General features: G+C 34.5%; 1 protein-coding gene across 6 annotated transcripts in view; it reads right to left on the reverse strand.

The window, feature by feature from the left end:
- Nucleotides 1-1,973: 1,973 nt before the first annotated feature.
- Nucleotides 1,974-20,741, reverse strand: part of LOC149542861 (eukaryotic initiation factor 3 gamma subunit family protein) — a 236,684-nt gene continuing 217,916 nt past the window's right edge. For 4 of the 6 annotated variants that reach the window (XR_016355539.1, XM_089797772.1, XM_089797775.1 and 1 more), the window contains one exon: nucleotides 13,992-14,663. Coding sequence is in view for 3 of the 6 variants with exons in the window: in XM_089797772.1 (XP_089653898.1) it covers nucleotides 14,553-14,663 (111 nt within the window). In the remaining 3 variants the exon portion in view is untranslated. Of the gene's footprint in view, nucleotides 2,188-13,991; nucleotides 14,664-20,741 lie in introns of those variants that run through there. The other 2 variants (XM_089797773.1, XM_089797776.1) reach the window with 2 other exon arrangements.

Consider the following 20,741-nt stretch of genomic DNA (forward strand, 5'->3'; position numbering starts at 1 on the left):
ACAAGTACCCTAGCCTAGAAGGGGTTGATAAGGTAACTTGGTTAGGTTCTAATGAGTGATAACTAGATAAACACATGGGATAATAAAATTACCCACCTATCTGAGTGATAGTCATGTGTGCCCAGGCGATAACTAGTCTTCTACTGAATTTGGTGAGAGGGCACGATATTCAGCCTCCCAAGGGAGTTGATTTATATGACTTGGGCTAGTATAAGAAAAGCATTTACACTCCACTAGTCCCTGCAAAGTTATCCTATAGCATGTTCGAATAGTGACTTGATGTATTGCATTGCATTCATGATCATTGATTACTTGTGTCATGCATTGATTGGTGTTTGTTAGCCTTAGATGTTTCTCTTTTGTGATTATGGTTGGGTCATTATCTCCATGAGCATGATGCAATGGACCTACAATTCCCACATGGTTGGGAGTCATTGCCACCTATACTACTGTTGGGGATCGGAGAATAGGTACAACTATCTTCTAGATGTGGGAGTCCACCGACTTACCCCTCCTCTTGTCTTCTTGATTTTACTTGTACTGGCACTCTTGGTGTGGAGTGTTCTCTTGTACCTACATCTTCATGTATCTGATTAGATAGATGTTTTAATGGATTATTTGATATGTTTCTATTCGGGGTACAATCAGGTTCTAATCTCCTTAGTTCAAGCATATATGGTACTCCCCAATGTGGAGTTGTCCTTATGCTTTTGGTCTTCGTTATTTTTTGCACATTAAATAGGGTATTGTATCGCACCCCTTAGATACATCTTGTCACATGGTAAAATGTTGGTTTTCATTTTATTGCATGTCATTGGGACATCTCATCGTCTGTAGTTGACACATTGTATCACATGATGAGATGTATAAATGCATTTCATTGCATCCTCAATTGGTGAAATATCTTGTTAGTTTCAAGCATCATATTTTGCAACAAAGTAGTTATTGCACCCCTTCTGCGGTTTTATCGCATGATAATTTTTGGACATTATCACACCATAGATAATGAGCACTTCCAGACTTTTCCAAAGTTTGTGGTTTCATTTTTCAATTATTCATTTGGAAGTTGTACCTTCCCAATCTAGAACACATTGACGATCAGACACTTTTGTGGTGGTTAGGAAAGTTATCATGTTATTTTTGCATTTTAGCTAGAATGAACTTGATTGGTTAATCATCTAGGAATTTGTACTTGGGCTTTAAAATGAACATCATATGTGATGCACTTGGTGTTTTTTCCCATCATTATTGCTACTAAGGAATTGTGTTTCCTCCACATTAGATGCACAATCAACATCATGTTCATCTGCAACAATCTCATTGTTGCAATCTGAATCTTCTTGTACCAACTCACCCACCTAAAGTGTATCAATTGATGTACATGTTGGTCCTCCATACATATCATATCTAAATGTTGCATCTTAGTTAATGTAGTCATGTCATAAAAGGTGGGATTTCTAATTGAGGAAAAAAAGAGTGAGTTTTTTACCAAGCTCATCTCCTTGGTTTTCTATTTCACATAATGTCACTAAGGTCTCTAAGGTGTCCTTAATGCTAAAAAGTTCAAAGGCAAGGGTGTCCACTTCTTTGATGCCTCTAAATAAATCTCAACAAGATCAAGGAAATGATCATGATCTGGAAGAAGGTGTAGATAATATGTTTTCACATTAATTAGGAAGTTATAAATCACAAATACTTAACATTTCAGCTAACTTCCAATAGCTAATTAGTGATTTAAAAGATAGTCTTTTTGACAAAAACTTAACATTAAAACTAAGAATTTTGAGAATAAAATTGGCAAACAAATAGAAAAAGTTATCAATCCAAATATAATGCTTAAATTTTGATTATAAGGTAGTCCACCAATTACAAATATTGAATAAGACAAGTGTGAACCACTAAAAAATATAGAGATTCTTAGCTAAAGTAAATACCTTGAACAATTGACTATGATCATAACATTCATGTTGTAAATCACAACACCATGTATTGATGCATCATGACATGTGACTCCCTACATGTCCAATGAGCAGACAGGTCGTCAAATGCTTCAAATATCCATATAGCTTGCTCTTCTTGTGAATGTTAACCTTGATATTGGTTGTCTATTCTCCCAACTCCACATTCTTGCCCAATGTGGTTCAAGTACCACAAACCTTGTGCATTGTCAATTACCCATGACTTTAGCTGCAAAGAATATATTCATGCCAAATTTGGAAGCGTTTAAATATCAAAGAAAAGAGTGTTGACAATGTGTATTATGTCTAAGATACATCTTGAAAATAAAGTCATAAACTAATTGTGTGTTCAGATCATGAGCAAATTATGAAATAAAACTCCTCATTTCTATCTTCTCAAAACTTTCAAATCTTGAAAAAAGGACTTCAAATCTGTCCAATACTCCCACTATAGCACACGAAAATATGTGAATATGTTGAAAGTTGAATTTAGTGCCATGCCTCTCAAGAAAATGAATTCAAATCAATGCTCTTATAACATGCATCAAATGATAGTGTTATCAATTTGTAAAGCCTCTTTAGGCAATTGAAACACATCCCAAAGCAATGTGGGATAAAAATGACTTTTATTATATGTTATTATTTTATAAAGTCACTGTGAAAATGACTTACATACACTTTAACCTTCTTTATTTTGTCATATCATAAAGTCATTTAATATTTAATATTATTAAACTTGTTCTTACTTGAACTTTAATAACTTAAATATTAACTCATGAGAATAATCCATCCACTTACCAAATATAGAAATGATGTTGAATTGTTCACCTTAGTAACCTATTATAAATTATAAGTATAAGCAAAGCATCCAACCACCAATAGGCATACTACTAAAAATATTTTTTCCTTGCATTTAGTGTAAATCAGTGAGTTACTCTTAAGTAAATCCATACATGTGTATTTTTTAGTAAGTGTATTCAGAAAATATTCCTAAATTCATTATGTAAATTTTTAAAAACAATTGAATAGTACATATACTTCGACATTTTTGTATAAAAAAATCATTTTCTAATTCAACAAGTTGTTCTATTACACATTTATGCTATTCATCATATATATAAATTAAAATGTTTATAGAAGTACATGAGAGCAAAGAAAAAGGCCTAGAAACATATTTCATAAGATGGATCTCTACGAGGTGTTAAAGCTATGTGTGATATTCTAAACATCAATGCTACTCTTAAAAAGGGAGTTCCCAATTTATTAGCCAATTTTATTTATTAGCCAATTTTATTTATTAGTCAATAGGCTTTCCCACTGGAGTTCACTCCAGCCGGAAGTTGTCTCGCACCGACAAAAAAAAAACTTATCAGAAAACTATTTTCCGATCTGAATTGGGGTGATTGATCTTTATGTCAAATCTACCAGATTTTATCTTGATTGAATATTGTGTGTAATCATCAATTTTTAAATCACGTCATTCATTGCATGTTTTTCTCTTTCACACGTTATCGATCTGTTTTGTCACTTGCGTGCCACTAGATTTCTAAAGCACAGAATACATACCTCCCAAGTTGCCAGCAATGGATGAGGAAACAATGAGCAAAACCAGCAACATTGCAGAGTATAAGCTGTGCATGGCCATGACCATGAACCCCACACAGATCTTCAAAAGCTCCTATTTTGGGCACTTATTTAAGAGGTTTTTTTATGTTTTTTACCAAGCTCTTTCATGATCTGCCCCCCACACAATCTTATCTTATTCCAACGCCTGGAATGAGTCTCAGATGTAAATGCCAATGATCACGTGCTTCTCTTTCAAGCAGAATACCCCTCTAATATAACCGTTTGACGACGCTTACCTGCAACATCTAGTTTTAGAGGGTGAGCAACGAGGAAGAGAGAGCCCATTTTCACAACGGTCATATTTGGTCTCTGTGGGATTGTTTACAATGATAGATGACAACTATGGTGCAAGATTTTGCTTCTCCTGGATGAAAAGAACACCGTAGATTTTGACTCTCACGGTGAGCCCACTGCACCATCACTTAGCTTTTTAAAATTCTAATAGGAACAAGGCCTGGACAGGCATATTTGTTGTCTTTTCTGAAATTTGAATGTCTTTATCCCTTGTCTTCTATCTCTATGTTCCCATATCTCAACATTATTTATTAGTCGATAGGCTTTCCTTGTGGAGTTGCCTCCAGCCGAAAATTGACTCACACTGTCAAACCTTCCTTGGAAATTGACTCACACCATCAAACCTTCCTTGGAAATTGTTTTCAGTTGCCGGTAAGTGAAGTGCGTAAGTTTATGCCAACAACCATTTTATCTTCTCTGAAATCTCTCATAAGCACCATTTTTAAGTCTTCCTCTTAGGGGAAGAAAATGGCGAGCTCCAAATGGAAGGGGTACTGTGTAGAAAGCAAAATGATGTCCCCAATGTACACTCACAGAAGAAATTTCTCAGTTCATTCGCTAAAAGCAGAGGTGGAATTGCAAAATTTGTTCTTCTTCCGACTATAAAATTCTGCCGGGCATAGGGCATGGTATGGCACGGCCAGAGGTAATTTATTTTGTATTCTTTCAATCAGATCTAGTCACGGCCAGAGGTAATTCTGCAACCAAGAATGCAGTTCTCACTACAGTCATATATGACTTTTATGATGTGGGGGCTCCACTGAAGAACATGAATGCTTTCTTGAAGCTGTGGAGAGGTAATTTTGGCATGAGCATCTAAAATTGTATTGAAATGGATGGCCATCATAAAAATATCAATAGTGTTCCATTTGAAGATAATCTCCATTGCAAGTCTCACTAGACCTAGTTAAAACTCTTGTCTTATATAAACCTTGCAATTCAAGATGTTTGTTTCTGATGTTCTGCAGGTGGGATCTAGCAAGGATAAATAGCCTTTCAGATAATGTGAAAATTCTGTTCTCTGCACTATATAACACTGTCAATGATATTGCCCAAAATGCCCATGTTTTTCAAGGTCGAGATATCAGCACACATTTATAGGAAATTGTGTGTATGTTTTCTTGAATATAAATGTTAGTACAGTATTTAGGATGATGAAAGAGGCTGAGTGGGCCAAAACTGGATATATACCATCTATGCAGGATTACTTGGAAAATGGAAAAACATCAATTCCTTTGGAACCGATTGTTCTCATAACACTCTATTCTCTAGGGCCTAAACTTTCAAAGCAAGCCATCTGCCACCATGAGTATACCAATCTTATGGAACTTGTCAATATCTGCGGGCACCTTTTAAATGACATTCAGAGCTACAAGGTATTGTATACTTACCAATATAAGTTCATGCTTAGAAGTACTTAAGTAAGTTTTATCCTAATAGAATGCTGAGGAGAGGAACTAAATTCTTCATATGCTTTGCAGAGGGAGGCTAGGGAAGGAAAGTTGAACTATGTGACATTGTTCATTAAAGAATACCCAGTGACAACTGTTGAAATGCTACTAAGAGGATTAGACAAATCATAAATCAAAGCACACAAAAACTACTGAGAAAGCTATTGCAACCTAGTGTCCTCCCTCATGAACGCAAGAAGTTGCATTGGAATATGGTTAGAATTCTCCAACTATTCTACCTCAAGACTGATGGATTCACATCTCCCACTGAAATGCTTGAACATATCAATATGGTTATTTTTTTTCCAATATTGTAAATTTCAAACAAGAGTTTTGAGATAACATTACTTGGTTGCATTACAAAAGGAATTGGTCCTAAATAGCTTTAGGAAGTATCCATGGTATGATCTTGGCCCCCATGTTCTGTTGTTTATCACCTTGTTGCCCCTCTGGTTGCCATTAAAATATTTGTTAGTTAATTTTAGCACCAATTCAAATCTCGTACCTTATGCAAGTAGGGTCTCAGATCCCTATAATTTTAGCTTGTATTTTATCTTTGGACAAAGATACTATGTTAGATTTTTATTTGCATTTCTAAAAATCTACACTCTATTCTGCAACTCTTCAATCACAGAATTTTCAGATTTTCAATCTATGGTCTCACATGACCTCTATTTCCTTGTATTTTATCTGTAGATAAAGGTACTCCTTTAGATTGTTTTTTGATTTGCCAAGAAACTACACCCTATTAAGCTTGATTTATAATAGTGATAATGAGTGAGAATGAATGGAACACAAGACACTAATGGGATCTAGGTGATGTTTATAGAGGTGAAGCACTGAGACTTCTCGGAAGGTTACCCATCTCAGCACTACTCCAACTCAAGCACACCTAACTACAAAGTTTTTTTCATGGATAAACTCATTATTCTTGCAACCTTCACCAAGTATTGTGCTAAATGAACCATTCATTAGAAAGCCCCTTAAGCTCATCAATTGATAAGTAGGAGATATTTTCCATAAGTCAAATTGCCATACATTACATACAATATTTCCATAATCTCCTCCTTAACAGTTTGTATTGTCTACATGAATCACTTCTACAATTTAATGGTCATATTTGTCAATGTTATAATTCTGTCGAATAAATTATATTATATATGGAATAATTAACATATATATATGTGTGTGTGTGTGTGTGTGTGTGTATACATATTGTATATATATATATATATATATATATATGTATATGTATATGTATATGTATATGTATATGTATATGTATATGTATATGTATGTGTATGTGTATGTATATGTATATGTATATGTATATGTATATGTATATGTATATATATATATGTATGTATGTATGTATGTATGTATGTATGTATGTATGTATGTATGTATAAACCATTTTAATATATTGAGAATATATTACTTGTATTATAACTATAATTAATATAGGTTAATATATTAAAGAGAAATGTCTCTTCAAGAGACATGCCTCTTTATTTCATATATATATTCATTCATATAATAACTTGGAAGACACATAAATATCTATAAGTGTTATTACAAGTTATAGATCAGATTTAATGGATCCTATCACTAACATGGTATCAGAGTAGGCGACTCCCAAGCCTGTTAGTAATAAGGTCAATAAGTTGATATGAAAAATCGGTTATCCATTGAATGGCATTGTCGTTGCAGAGAGAGACCTCGAGTCTAAGATCCACCATGTAAAGTGCACATTGATTACGGTGAGGACAGTGCAGTCAATGACCGATGAAAAGGCTGTACAAGGGTGTGGTGCCGCAGTGAACAACACAAAGAAATATTGTGCCAAATTCATTGAGGAATATATGGATAGAAGGCGAGTTGATCATGGCAGGAGCAAGTATTATCAAGACCGTTATTGTTCATTAGAATTACTTAGAAATTTTAATGTTCTGATTGTGTGCATTTGGTATTATATTGGGCTGCTTAAGATGATAAAAGATCCTACGATAAATCAGAGCCAGCATAAGAGAAAGATTTGATTTATACAGAGACTTACCTCTGCTATAATGGTAGGTTCCACGCTCCTTAGAATTTGAAAGGATGTCAATGGGCGTGATCATACCAGTGGTTGAGTGTGAGCAGTGGAGAACCAAAGGGAGGTTCGCTTACATGTGAGCGTATGGTGCGTTGAATAAAAGACCGTAGCTTGCTAATCTTATGTGTCAAGGGTGTCATGACTTGGCGGCAATGGTGGAAGACCATTGTAGGAAGTCTGATCTTCTAGATGTTGAACTACAAGTTGCACTGATTGGTGAGAATCGATTAAAATATATACTTCAGACAAGTTTATGACTAAAAAGGGGAGACGTCCATATATTTCACCATTGGAATTAGAGGACATCAAGATGAGGTGCATCTAACAGAGGATTTATACTATTTTTTCATGTCCTTGGCTTGGCACCCAAAAGAAATTAAATATAGTTTCTATGAAGGCATGTAAACTTATAAAAGATAAACAACAAATCTTCCATGTATACTTGCAACGATGCGTGAGACAAGTCTACCATATATAACAACCATCTCAATTTAAATTATGCAAGCCAGAATTATATGCGCAGCGAAATTTCCTAATTTATATAGCCACGTCCGCAAAGACTGTAGGATGTCACTGATCACATATTACTATTGAAATAATATGAATCATAACACTATACAACTAATTGTCAATCTAAAATCACTGAATTCGCAAGTCGCCAATTTTTCGTGAATATGTGAGATCTGGTATTTCTACACAAAATAGATGTTATCACTGCTCCTTGCAATGATGGAATCCCGGTGCAAATTATTTTTCATACAAGTGTTCAATGGTAGTTATCGGTGAGCATTTCCAAGGTAAATAATTGATATTACAATCTTCAAACCATTGTGAATGTCAGTCTCTTGACAGTGCCACGAGTGGTATGATATGTGTGATATCAATCGCGATTTTGAGGTACCAAGGCTGAGTATTGAACATGAAATCTATGTGATGTGATGCAAAATTACTCGACGATATAAGAGTGGGAATCTGACATTGTAAGGGGGAATGATAACCAATGTTCTATTCCCATTTGAACTGTCCTTATATGGGAGTAAAAAAAAAGACGTACTCAAATTGTTTGACAAATTCTTACATGGAGGCATTTCCTGATTTGATGCAGGACCTTCATTGGAGCAACTTATATTATTATTGTAGATAAGTATTTATTATCCTCAGGTATTGCATGTATCTACTCTATAGTCTCTCAGAATTTTGTATTTTTATAATTACTATAAAGAGCTATTTGCCTTGATCTTTTTTTCCTTTGTCTCTGAAGATGCTTTTGCAGGAAAAGAAGATTGGTACATTAGGCATGCTACCAAAAATTTTGCAGACTCAATCTTATGATAGTAGCTTCAAAGTGTACACTTTATTTGTGTCCCACTATAAACCCTTCTATCCAAACGATTCCATGAGTTGGAATGTTCGGATGCCGGCTTAGAGATCCCTATCCACGGAGTGCAAGAGAGTATATTTCAAGAATAAAAAGGCTCTCAGATGAGCCTTAGAGATACTCTTCTTGCCATTAAACCATGCAATGGGAGGTTCTAAAGACAAGATGCAAGAATGCAAATGTCCCAAGGAGTTCTTCAAGAATGCAATGCAACTAAAGATTAAACTAAAATAAATATGAAAAGTGCAGCTATTCTAAGCATGGATGAGAGTGTTACAATCCAAATATTAAGCTACGTGAGATAGATTATTGCAAAATAGAAGCTAAACTAACATGCAACATGAATCTAAGCTAAAATGCTATGGTATGAGAGAATGTAGACAAGAAATAGAAGTTCTCCACAAAGCTCCAAAGAAACCTGTTAGAAAATCTGCAACATAACAATATTCAAAATGAGGATGGATCCTTTGAGGGGGAAAGCTCACTCCCTTTTAAAGATGTACAGACGGTGGAGATCAAGATGAAGATGGTGGATGATCAACGGTTGAATTCGAAAAGAGGAGTGATCCATGTGCACACACAAGTCAACCAATAGAATATAAGTTGACTTGTCATATAAGACAAAAGTCACAAAGCCTTTTCTTTTAATTGCAAAATAGAAAAATGACTTTATGTGTGCACTTTAAGTGGGTTAGAAGAATGTGGTCTTTTATTTAATTAAAAGGGGACATGTTCTTTTAATCAAATAATGAACTTAGGATAGCATAGTCAAACTATAGGTTATAATCAAATAAATTGATTATTAGCAATTTGGTCTAAGTAAATGATTAAATTAATTTAGCCAAAATGCTGAGAAGGGGGCTAATAGTCTAGATGACCATTTTTAGGTGATTACACAAAGAAGCTGTGATTAGGTTGGATAATGTGAGTTTCTTGAAACAAATATCCTTGATTAAAATTATGAGAGGGAGTCTAACGATTCATTAGAGGCAACCTTGGAGAAAGAGAGGGAGTAGAAAATAATAAATGTTTAAATCAAACTTTTGATGATCTTGGTTCAGAAGGAGTAGACCTTGATTGATGGATTCTCCACTAGTTAGAAACTATAACAGCTAAAGGACTATGATTCATAGGATAACGTCTCATGTATGTAGGCTGGAAAGCCTTATGCTATCAAGATAACCATTGAACTAAGGAAGCATGACATGACTTGCTACCAAGAGGTCAGAAGGATGATAACAGATTCAGAGGAAGCCTGATACTTCATCGGAGAGAACCTTGTGCTAAGAGGTTAGAAAAGTTGATATCAAACTAAGAGGGAGAAACCTTATTCTCTGATATGTTTTTATGGTGAATGTTGTGACAACACCATATGTCAGTATTCGTGGAGACTTCATACGAACTTTTGATGTCATACATGTATGAGTCTGTCCCCTGTGTACATCATGAAGAAGTGACGACTTTTAAATGATTATCACTTGTATTAGGAGAAGTTGTTGTAAACTGACATCCTTACAATAACTTGTAGCATGATTCATTTTTATGAAATTGTTTCATGTAAAGGTTTTATCTTATGAATCAACAACTAGGCAGTTGATATCATTAATTTGATTATCTACAAGTTGCTTGTATAGATATATTTTTAGTACTTGGTGTATATCTTGCCTTGATATTCTGATAGGCCAGTACCACATTGAGTACTTGGTGGATATCATTTAGTTGATGTTTTGATAGGCCATTACTCAGAATATTTGGTGAATATCATTTGATTGATATTCTGATAGGCCAATGCTCATGTTACCAAATATGATATCAAATAGTAATTGGTGAATATCATATGTTGATATTTTGATAGGCCAATACTTACATGATATCACATTCTAGAAATCTTCTGATCAAAGATTTCCTATATGTATTATTTTTGAAATATTACCTATGGTATAATATCTATGTGTTTTATCCTTCTTCATTAAGAGGGAGTGTTAATGTTATAATTCTGTCGAATAAATTATATTGTATATATGAGATATATAAATAATATATGGCAAATATTATATATATATATATATATATATATATATATATATATATATATATATATATATATATATATATATATATATATATATATATATATATATATATATATAACCATTATAATATATTGAGAATATATTACTTGTATTATAACTATAACTAATGTAGGTTAATATATTAAACAGACATGTCTCTTCAAGAGACATGCTCTTTATTTCATATATATATTCATTCATATAATAACTTGGAAGACACATAAATATCTATAAGTGCTATTACAAGTTATAGATCAGATTTAATGGATCCTATCACTAACAATATTTAATGTCAATTTTATAAAATCTACATCTTTAAGTAAATGTGGTTGCAAATTATAAAGAACTTTTAAATTTCAATACCCTTTTTGCATTTTTGCATTGATTTCAATGGAATGTGGAGATTTTTCTAAAATTACTCATTTATAAAAATTTACAAAATGTAGCAATGACATGAATAGTTTGGAACTTTAAGAAATTTATGGCCTTTCATGTTTATTATATTTGAGAATTTTTTTTTAAATTAATTGGCATGATCTACTTAAAATACATCTCTTGTAAGGTATTTAATAAAATGGTTCCTCTCACTAGAATATATTAAAGTTTAGTTGTATTTTACATTAGCATAGAATCTGGCATGGTCATGTCCTCCACAACCAACATCTTGTGAAGAATATTTAGTTCAAGAGCACTTGTCAAAGACAATATGTGATTAGATTTATTCATAAAGAGAGACAAATGTTGTAAGAAATATTGTAGTTATTGGCATAGAAGAAGAAGAAGATTGGAAAAAGGTATTGGAGGTGATAAATGATATAGGAACCTAATATAGAAATAGACATTCTTGGATTGTTGATTGAGGAGCACGTATTTGATCTTTCCCATCTTCAAACATTGCACAATTTTACTTTATGAAAATTAATCCTTTTTATTTTGCAAGGACAAATACCATTTTTTCTCAGCTTTACAAAGGCTTGAACAATTACTATATGCTTCCACGCAATTTTGATTAATATCATAACATCTACTTCAATGGGGATGCATTTTTTCATCAAATTAAAGTGCATCTATGTAATCTTGGACAGATTTAACAAGTCTCCCCATTCAACCATGAGAGCAAGAGATTTTTTGTTATTTTGTACACAGAATTTTCCACTATGGTAAGTGCATTTTTAACCATGACATCAATTTCATTAACAAGGACTTAAGTTGATAGCTCTATTATTGGGGGGGGAAACTGAAAAAGTGTAAAAGATTCATATCTTTCTATATTTATTTTTCAAATTTTCCTAGAGACCACTTTTAAACAAAATTGCCTTCTAATTAATTTTTCCAGCCCTCTATCAAAGAATCAACATGCTCTATTATATTTGAATAGCAAAAAAACATGATTTATATACAAGAAAATTGACCATACATACAATCCTCAATATTCTCATTAGAGATGTGAAAAAGTACATGGACAAACATTGAAAACATTCCAAGAATACTAGAAAAAATATAAAATAGATTCTCATCAAAGAGATGAGCTTCATATGTTCAAAAAATCTATTAAAAAGCAATACTATATTATGTGAAGCAATACTCCAATGATTAACTTCTATGCATTTGTCTAATGCTATAAAACAATTATATTCACACTTTTTTCCTATAGAATGTTTGAGTTTCAAATTAATCATAATAGCTTTGAATTTCATTAAATGTTTGGTTTTTTAGGTCATGGCTAATCCTCGACAACCTATACAAATAATAGATCTTTCAAGTAGTGCATTGGAGATTAATGCTCCAATACCATCTACTGGATGAAACATGTCTGTCAATTGTAATGTATTTAATGAAATAAAAATATAAAATATTACAAACTTCATTTCTCTTAATTGTACTCAGCATATTTTAATATTTCTAACAAGATTCAATTGTGTAGTATTTTCAATCATGTTTTATAAGTATTGAATTACAAAACTCATCTCTCATGATAATGTTCATGAGAATGAAAGGAACACTTACCACTCATTGTATCTAGGTGATGTTCACAAAGGTGAAGCATCAAGACTTCCCATAAGGTTACCCATTTTAGTACTAACCCATCAAGCAAACTTAACTACATAGTTTTCTCCATGGTTAAACCCACTCTTCTTACAACCACGTTCTCAAAACCTTCACCAAGTGTTGTTCCTTTTCTTTCTATTGATATTGCAAAATGAAAAAGAATGCATAGAACATTTTTAGAACGAAAAAAGAAGCTAACCTGCAATTAATCTCACACAAAGCCTAGGTATGTAAAGTTAGATTTAGGTAATACAATTTGAATTATTTCCTCTTGTGATTTAATGAAACCTTTTTTGTTTCGGCTTATTAATTGTAGCATTTACTCTTCTACAAGCTCACACTTGTTGATAAGAAAGAAGAAACACAAAAACAAATTATATTTACAAATATGACATTTTAAAAATATTTTTATATTTTTCTATGCATCTCAATGCTAAAATTTCTGCCTAAAAGATATACAATATGACACTATTGTAACTTTAGTTCATTCAAAAAAAGTTCTACTATGTACAAGACTTCCTTATGCAATGCTACATATTTGTGAACTATCACTTTTATACTCTCTTTTTGTATTATATCTAAATCTTCTTTTATACTTTCAGATCTAAAACCTATTGACATATCCCTTGCACCTCTTTTGGGTGCAAGTGCTAGTATATTTACCCGTTCCCAACTAATCGAACCCTGAAGACCCAATAATTGAAGAGAGATCGAACCATCATGCATCGTTTGCAGTGGCTTCCAGCAAGCTTATAAATTTCCTTGCCGTTCCAATATATTCATCAAATCTTAGTTTGAAAACTCCAATATGGTGTAGCCAAGAATCACATTCCTCTGACGTGAAATAAAAAACGCCACTAAGAAGGGTCATCTAGTCATCATTTCTGCCTATTTTTTAGTTTTGTGTCATGAAGATTGCTTTCATTAGCTACAAGATAAAAGCATGCTCTCTATGGCAGAGCAGTACAATCTTGATTCTCGCGCTATTCATAGAAGTCAGGAACTACCAAATACTAAATAGAACACCTCCCATTCAGTAATCTAGCATCGATCTAGATCGTCATGATATTTGCACGGGAAGATAAAAATATTGGATATATAGGCTATGTTCTGTGCAGTCATTGTTACAAAAGATCATACATACGGATGTTAAAATGGAGTTTGACTCTTGCAAAATCATCCCCTGAACCCTTTCAGAGAATTTGAATGCCAAAGCTTGATATGCCATTAAATCTGCATTCATTCTTCTTGACAATTATCAATGCTCAGTATGCCTATGAATTAATCATCCAATTCTAGAAAGAATATCTTTACGTAACAATATCAAGGATCATATTCTGAAAACATATATTCTACAGAAATAATCATTAGACTCTCATAGTAGGTTCATTCTTACTTCCATTTTCTAATACGGTTTCAACTGTAGCTAACAAATACATGGAAATCATCAAAAATTGGATGGAAATAAATTGATTTCTCTGAATCCAGCAAGGCTATACTGTGTTGCGCTTTTCGTTATATTATTACAAATTTCACATCCTGTAACTTGTGAAAGATATCAATCTTACGAATCGTACGAAAAAATCATTTATAACTCGAGACTACGCTTCCATCAGTTATCGGTGACAATTAAGAGTTTGCCGCTTGCTGATCCTCACTGCTGCATATGCGTATACCACTCAATATATAGCCTCCAAATGAGCTCATTTGCATATGAGGGTGTGTTCTGGAAGGAAGAACCTGTGGAGGAAGACAATGAACAAAATATATGGAGGACCATGAGAATAGTTGAACGGGTACAGTTCAAACATTCCATTTTACCTCTAGAATATTCACCAATAAGCAGCTAGGACACACATTTGACACGCCACTAAAACTATTTATTTGGAGTATGCAATGACAGCTACAATTTCGAAATGCAAGAAGGCATAAATGTAACCTTCTAGTTGGATATCTCTTGCCATGATCAAAACCAAAAACCATTTCCCTTTATTTTACTTTTTATCTGTCAAGGCTAGAATTAAAGATCGCCTCTGTTTCAGGTCATATAGAAAGGTTTTATGGAATGGGAAACACCATCTTTGGCTAGTGTCCTATCCAAGATTACAAGAATTATTTGCATTATTATCAGTTTTCGACGTTGAGCTTCACAGTTCAATATTAATTTACTAAGCATCAGAAACCTTCGATTATAGTTTAATCTCACAATAGTCATCCGAAGAATAATCCATGTTGCCTGAGCACTAGAATATTGGATAGAATGAGATGTGTAAAATACAATAGCGGATGTTCACCAAGCATTATCTAAAAACACAACCTATGTCAATGTGAACCACAATATACAAATTTCGAAGGACATGAGAAATACACCCAAAATAAGAAATGATGAATTTTTAAAATGCATAGTTACTATAAAAGAACTGAATAAACAGAAATATTCAGGCAACGTACTAAAGTAATAAGTCAAGTCTTATTTCAATTCAATTTTGGAACACATTACACAAGCATATGCTTCAGGGCACACTCAGGTGTGAGTATGGAATAGGTTTGAAGGAAAGTATAAGTGGTAAAATCAATTAGGGGGCAAACAAGCATAATCATCCTGTCTAGGGGCAAACATGAAAAATATAAAATTGATTTCAAACAGTTTACTCCTCTTCAAGAAAGTACTTGTTTTTGCCTATTCAGAAGCAAATACGGAGAATATTTAAAAAAAGGTTTCACAGAGCAGTGGCCCCTATTCTGGAAGTATCTTTAATTTCTTCACCGAATGAACTAGAAACTTTCAAAATGCTTGTTTTCTATAACAAGGTTCTTCTGCTGGTAGTTCATACCCATACTGGAGCTGACACTATTAAGGTACATATTTCAATTCATATAGACCCCTTTCACTGAGTTCCTGCCCTAATATCATACCAACTCAGATCTGAAAGACCCTCGTTCTATATGAGGCAACCTGGGAACCCATGGCCTTTGAATAAACATCAATGAAGAAATTGAGTGAAACAGCTAGTGGCTTCTTTTTTCATAATTGGCTTGAGCTAAATATGTGATCTGTTTCAAATCAGCAATTAAGAGGATAGAATGAAAGTATCGCACAAGACTTTTAGCTAGGTGTACCATCCAAGCAAGCCCAATATCTTCCAGCTGGCTGTAAATACTAGGACAGCAGCTGACGCTAACCTTGGGAGTACAATATGTAGCAGATAAGGGGTATTTTGCTTCTAGAATCTTCAGGGCTAATCAGTAGGCATAGTTTGAAATTTATCAAAAATTCATCAACAATCATTTTATCCAATTCATACCCAGTACGGTTTTCATGATGTCTAATTGGCTGAAGAATAAAAGTCAGATTTGTTTCAGTTTAGTGTGAGATTGGTTTAATATTACTTCATTTCAATTTTTTAACTTTGTTCATTGCATTTCATATTATCAAAAAGACAAAATCAATATATCAAAGCACACAAAGAAATCAGAAAATTGGAGGACTCTAAAAAATAGGTTTCTTTCATAATGCTGGTCAAAGTCAAAAAACAGAAAAAACCATCAGCTTTTTGCCTTGAAATCCTATTGAAGATATCAAAGCATAATCCTACTAGCCTAAAGGTTTTGAGTTCATTTGAAGCTTGCAGTTATTACGTCCGTGAGAGAGCTTAGGTATAAGAAGATCATAATATAGAGGATCCAACAAATATGAGTGACTTACATGATGGCAGTCAGAGTCACTGACAGCAGGGTAGGCAGAACAAGCAGGAGGATCCTGACCAAGAGTTGTTCAAGACTCTGGCAGCCATAGATAGTACAAGTGTTAGGCAGGCTACAAGATACCCTAGATCAGTTGGAGTTGAGTCGACATAGAGAGGTGAGGCAAACAAAATAGAGGGAGTAGATCTGTTTCAGTTGCAGGCACTTGTTGGGGTAGCAAGGCTCCTTCCTTGGATGACAATGCTTATGGCTCTCCTAGATGAAATAGGACACACGTACAGTTGATAGACCTTTAGAGCCACATTTCCCTCCAAGAGAGAAGTAGACACCGGTAGACCCACTGGGGGGGGTTGGATTTCCAGATACACTGGTGGCAGCTACTAATGAGTGACAAGCCCTTCCATAGCATGTCAAAGATGCTACCCAAGTATTGGGCACAGTACATGGACAGTTTGATGCCTAGGGGAGATAGATAGTCCAAACAGCAGCAGAATACAGATCTTGACTGAGCGACCAGCAAGCTTGTGTTATCTCCTTTTGATGGCAGCGAAAGGAGTACTGCATGGGTTTGAGAACACAAACTTAAAATATACCCATCACTTAAGCCTATGCCCGAGAAGGAGGCCATTCTATTTGTTGTTCTCACTTGGAGGGTGTTGCATATGATTGGTGGCACCATAATTTGATCACCCAGAACCATGGACTCATACACTCTTACACAGAGTTCACAAAGCAAGTTATTACTAGATTCAATCAGAAGATATTATAGCTATACTATAGGGATCTAGTATTGATGACACGAATTGGTCATGGAAATTTACATTAATGAGTTCCAGCATATTGTTGTCATGGTTCTGGAGATGCCTCCCAAGTGTGTAGCAATTATTTTCATTGAGGGGTTACAGGAAATATTACTCGGTTTGGTTAGCACTTTCAAGCCCAAGAGCCTAGAGATTCAGACCACACTTGAGCTAGATACTGCACCACCACCCTCCTCTTATCATCAAGATAAGAAGGCTTCTCCACAGTGTAATAGTGTGCCACCTCCACCTTTAGGTTGGATTGAGAGTCATGTAATGAGTTGCGAAGGAGGAAGCATTGCTTCTCTTGTAAGGAGCCTAGGAGTCGGGACACAAATGTGTTGGGAAAGGCAAGGCTTGCCTCATTGAGGATCTATTAAACTTTAACCTTTGAAACAAATATCAAATCTGATAACTTTCACCTTAAACCTTTATCTCAACAATATCATAAATCACATAAACATTTACTGAAATGGTGCATTAGATCTAACAGCTAATCACATCCATAAACATGAAAGTAAATGATCAACACATAACACAAAGATTTGGTTACCGAAAAACCTTGCAAGGTGAAGGTAAAACTCAGGTGGGGATGGCACCAATTTCTTCACTACTGCAGCAATAAAGTTCGCCTGTTAGGGCTACAAGTTTGATCACTTATGATGATCTACCCTATGAGGGGTCTGCCATTTTAAGAGCTTACAAGACTTATTCAGTCTACCTTGATTAAAGGATTTAAACTTACAACTAAGTAAGCACTTTGTTAGGAGATTTACAAAGGTCTATTAGGACCACTCTCTCAAGAGCTTTACCATGAAACACTTTGCTAGAATGTATCAGTACCTGAAACTCCGCTTTGCAATTAATATGTTGATTACGGATCTTCTCTTTCCAATCTTTGATCTGATCTCCAATCTGATCCATCTATATTTTGCCCTTCATTGCTCTACTTGGTTGCTCTGTTTGATTCTCCTTCAAACTTTGTTTCAAGCATCCAAACTTAGCTTCTCTCACACATACACATACCATACTGAAAATAGGGTTTGAATCCTCTTTTTATAACCAACTATAGAAGGTTCTAAATCTAAATCAATGATCTAGATCTCTCCCTTTTTGCCACTTAAACTTTCCATTTTTCTTATTGGTTAAACTTTCCATAACAAAACACATAATGATCTCCTTAAATGCCTCTATGATCATTAAATTATGCATTAAGTCGGCCAAAAATGGTTTACCTTAGGGCCCGTTTGGTTGCAAGCATGGAACGGTGAATAGGAATGTAATATTGGGAATAGGAATGTCTATTCCAATAACAACTATTTTTTGGAATGGGTATAAAGCTCATTTTAGAGGCAAAATGGGAATATGTATTCCTATTCCCTATTCCAACTGACGAACCAAACAGAAAATAGAAAATGTATTCCAAATTTTCTATTTCTATTCTAGCAACCAAACAAACCCTTAGTGTTTGTGTCATTCCAAACAAATGTATCAAAACTGGCTTGCTTGGTACATGCACACTTTGACACTCGGCCATAACTAATCTTCATGCTGTCTCTTGGCTTCTACATGCTCAACACTTACTGTATCACTCGGCATGAAATGACTCTGTATAGTTCGGCTTATACTTTCTTTTGTCTCACTCAGCATGCATAGGAGTACTCAGCGGCCATAGACTTGCTCAGCAATAACAATTGCTCGACTTCAACTAAGATATGAACAAGGCTAATATACATAGCTCGACCTTCATTGGATGCTCAGTTGCACTGATGACCGACCAACTCTGCCAAATAAATGACTTAGTGTTTGACACTAATAGACAACACGCCTTAGGGATCAACAATCTCCCCCTTCGACATTAGTGGCAAAAAAACTTTGTCATGATCCAACATTACATCCAAAACTGAAAAATAGTACTTCCCCTTAAACTATAACTCGGTCTTCAAAGGACTTCAATATTTACAACATAGATACATGATTTCTGACATACTCTGACTTCAAAATGAGCATCCATTACAAAATTTTCAAAGAATCATACCTTTGATTATATCCATTTACATTTGTATTTTCCCCTTAGTGTTCATTTCCCCCTTGTTTTGTCACTCACGGTTGTTCGGGTGAAGGGGTCAAACCATACTTGTCAAAAAATGGTTTGTGAATCTGTATAACCATTGCTAATGCATTATCCCAACTTGATCTAACACATTCCAAAATGGTAATTTTGATTTGTAGCTAAGCAACTAGGTCAACCAAACTTTCTGCAGTAGGGAGATGTGAATATCTTTTTGTTATCTCCTTTGCTAATGACAGCTCTCTTTGCATCACCTCCAAATGAGGTATCAACATTGACTGAATGGAAATAAGTTTTGCTCGCATCTTGCCATCTGTGGCTTGCAATTCAGCCAATCTCCCTTCAGCAAAAATCAATCTATTATAATGAATTGAACTTGAACTTGCGTCCATGTTCAAAGAATGTCTTGTAGATTTCAGATCTAATTGCAACTTCTCAATCTGATCCTGAATATCCTGAGTAGATCTTGGTACATCACATAACATTTCATACAAAGTTTGGATATTTTGTACCACTCCTACATTATTTACAAGGTTAGAACGTTCAACTTGCCTGATGGAAAATTTTAGTTGACGCTTTCTTCTCAAACTTCTTCTCGGACCATTGCATTAACTTTTCATTTGCATCTATGTCATCATTATTTATCTCTTCTACAATATGAACTAATTGGTCCATTATGGGGACTTTTTCATCATCTTTGATATCATATGCATCAACAAAGATATCCTTAATCTATTGAAGTACCTGGTTTTGTTGATGTTCCCTTTTCAATTCTTCCTATCTGGTCTTCCTGGCCAATAAATCTTGCAAAATTTGCATTTGCTCATAAGTTCAGTAATCAATGTCAAACTTCGAGATCCCTATAACTTCATCTAGTATCACTGGCTTCCCAAGTGACCTTGCCTTCTTCAACATCTTCTTCTTTGGGGTGTTGCTACCGGGCAATGCTAATTGTAGTGAGTGTGATGAGACATCTACACTTGGTCTCTTTAGCTCTTTAGCTCTTGTGCACTGCTAGCATCAATACTTACTGAAGTTGACTCCCTTTGAGTTGTAATCACCTGTTGTGCAGGTGGAACACTTATCTGAGCTTCAAATTGTGTAGGAGGTGCTACACTCGGTCCTTTCTCTTCCTCTATTTCCTTCTGCTCCTAACCCTGTTCCTTGGTCTTTGCGTCTCTAGGTGGCATTCTCTCCTTTATCCCCTCGGCAAGAGGTCCTGAGACTTGTGCTCTTCCTTCA

This window comes from Cupressus sempervirens, chromosome 8, assembly GCF_028749045.1.
Source record: "Cupressus sempervirens isolate cs-2001-9-10 chromosome 8, ASM2874904v1, whole genome shotgun sequence".
Lineage (NCBI taxonomy): Eukaryota > Viridiplantae > Streptophyta > Pinopsida > Cupressales > Cupressaceae > Cupressus > Cupressus sempervirens.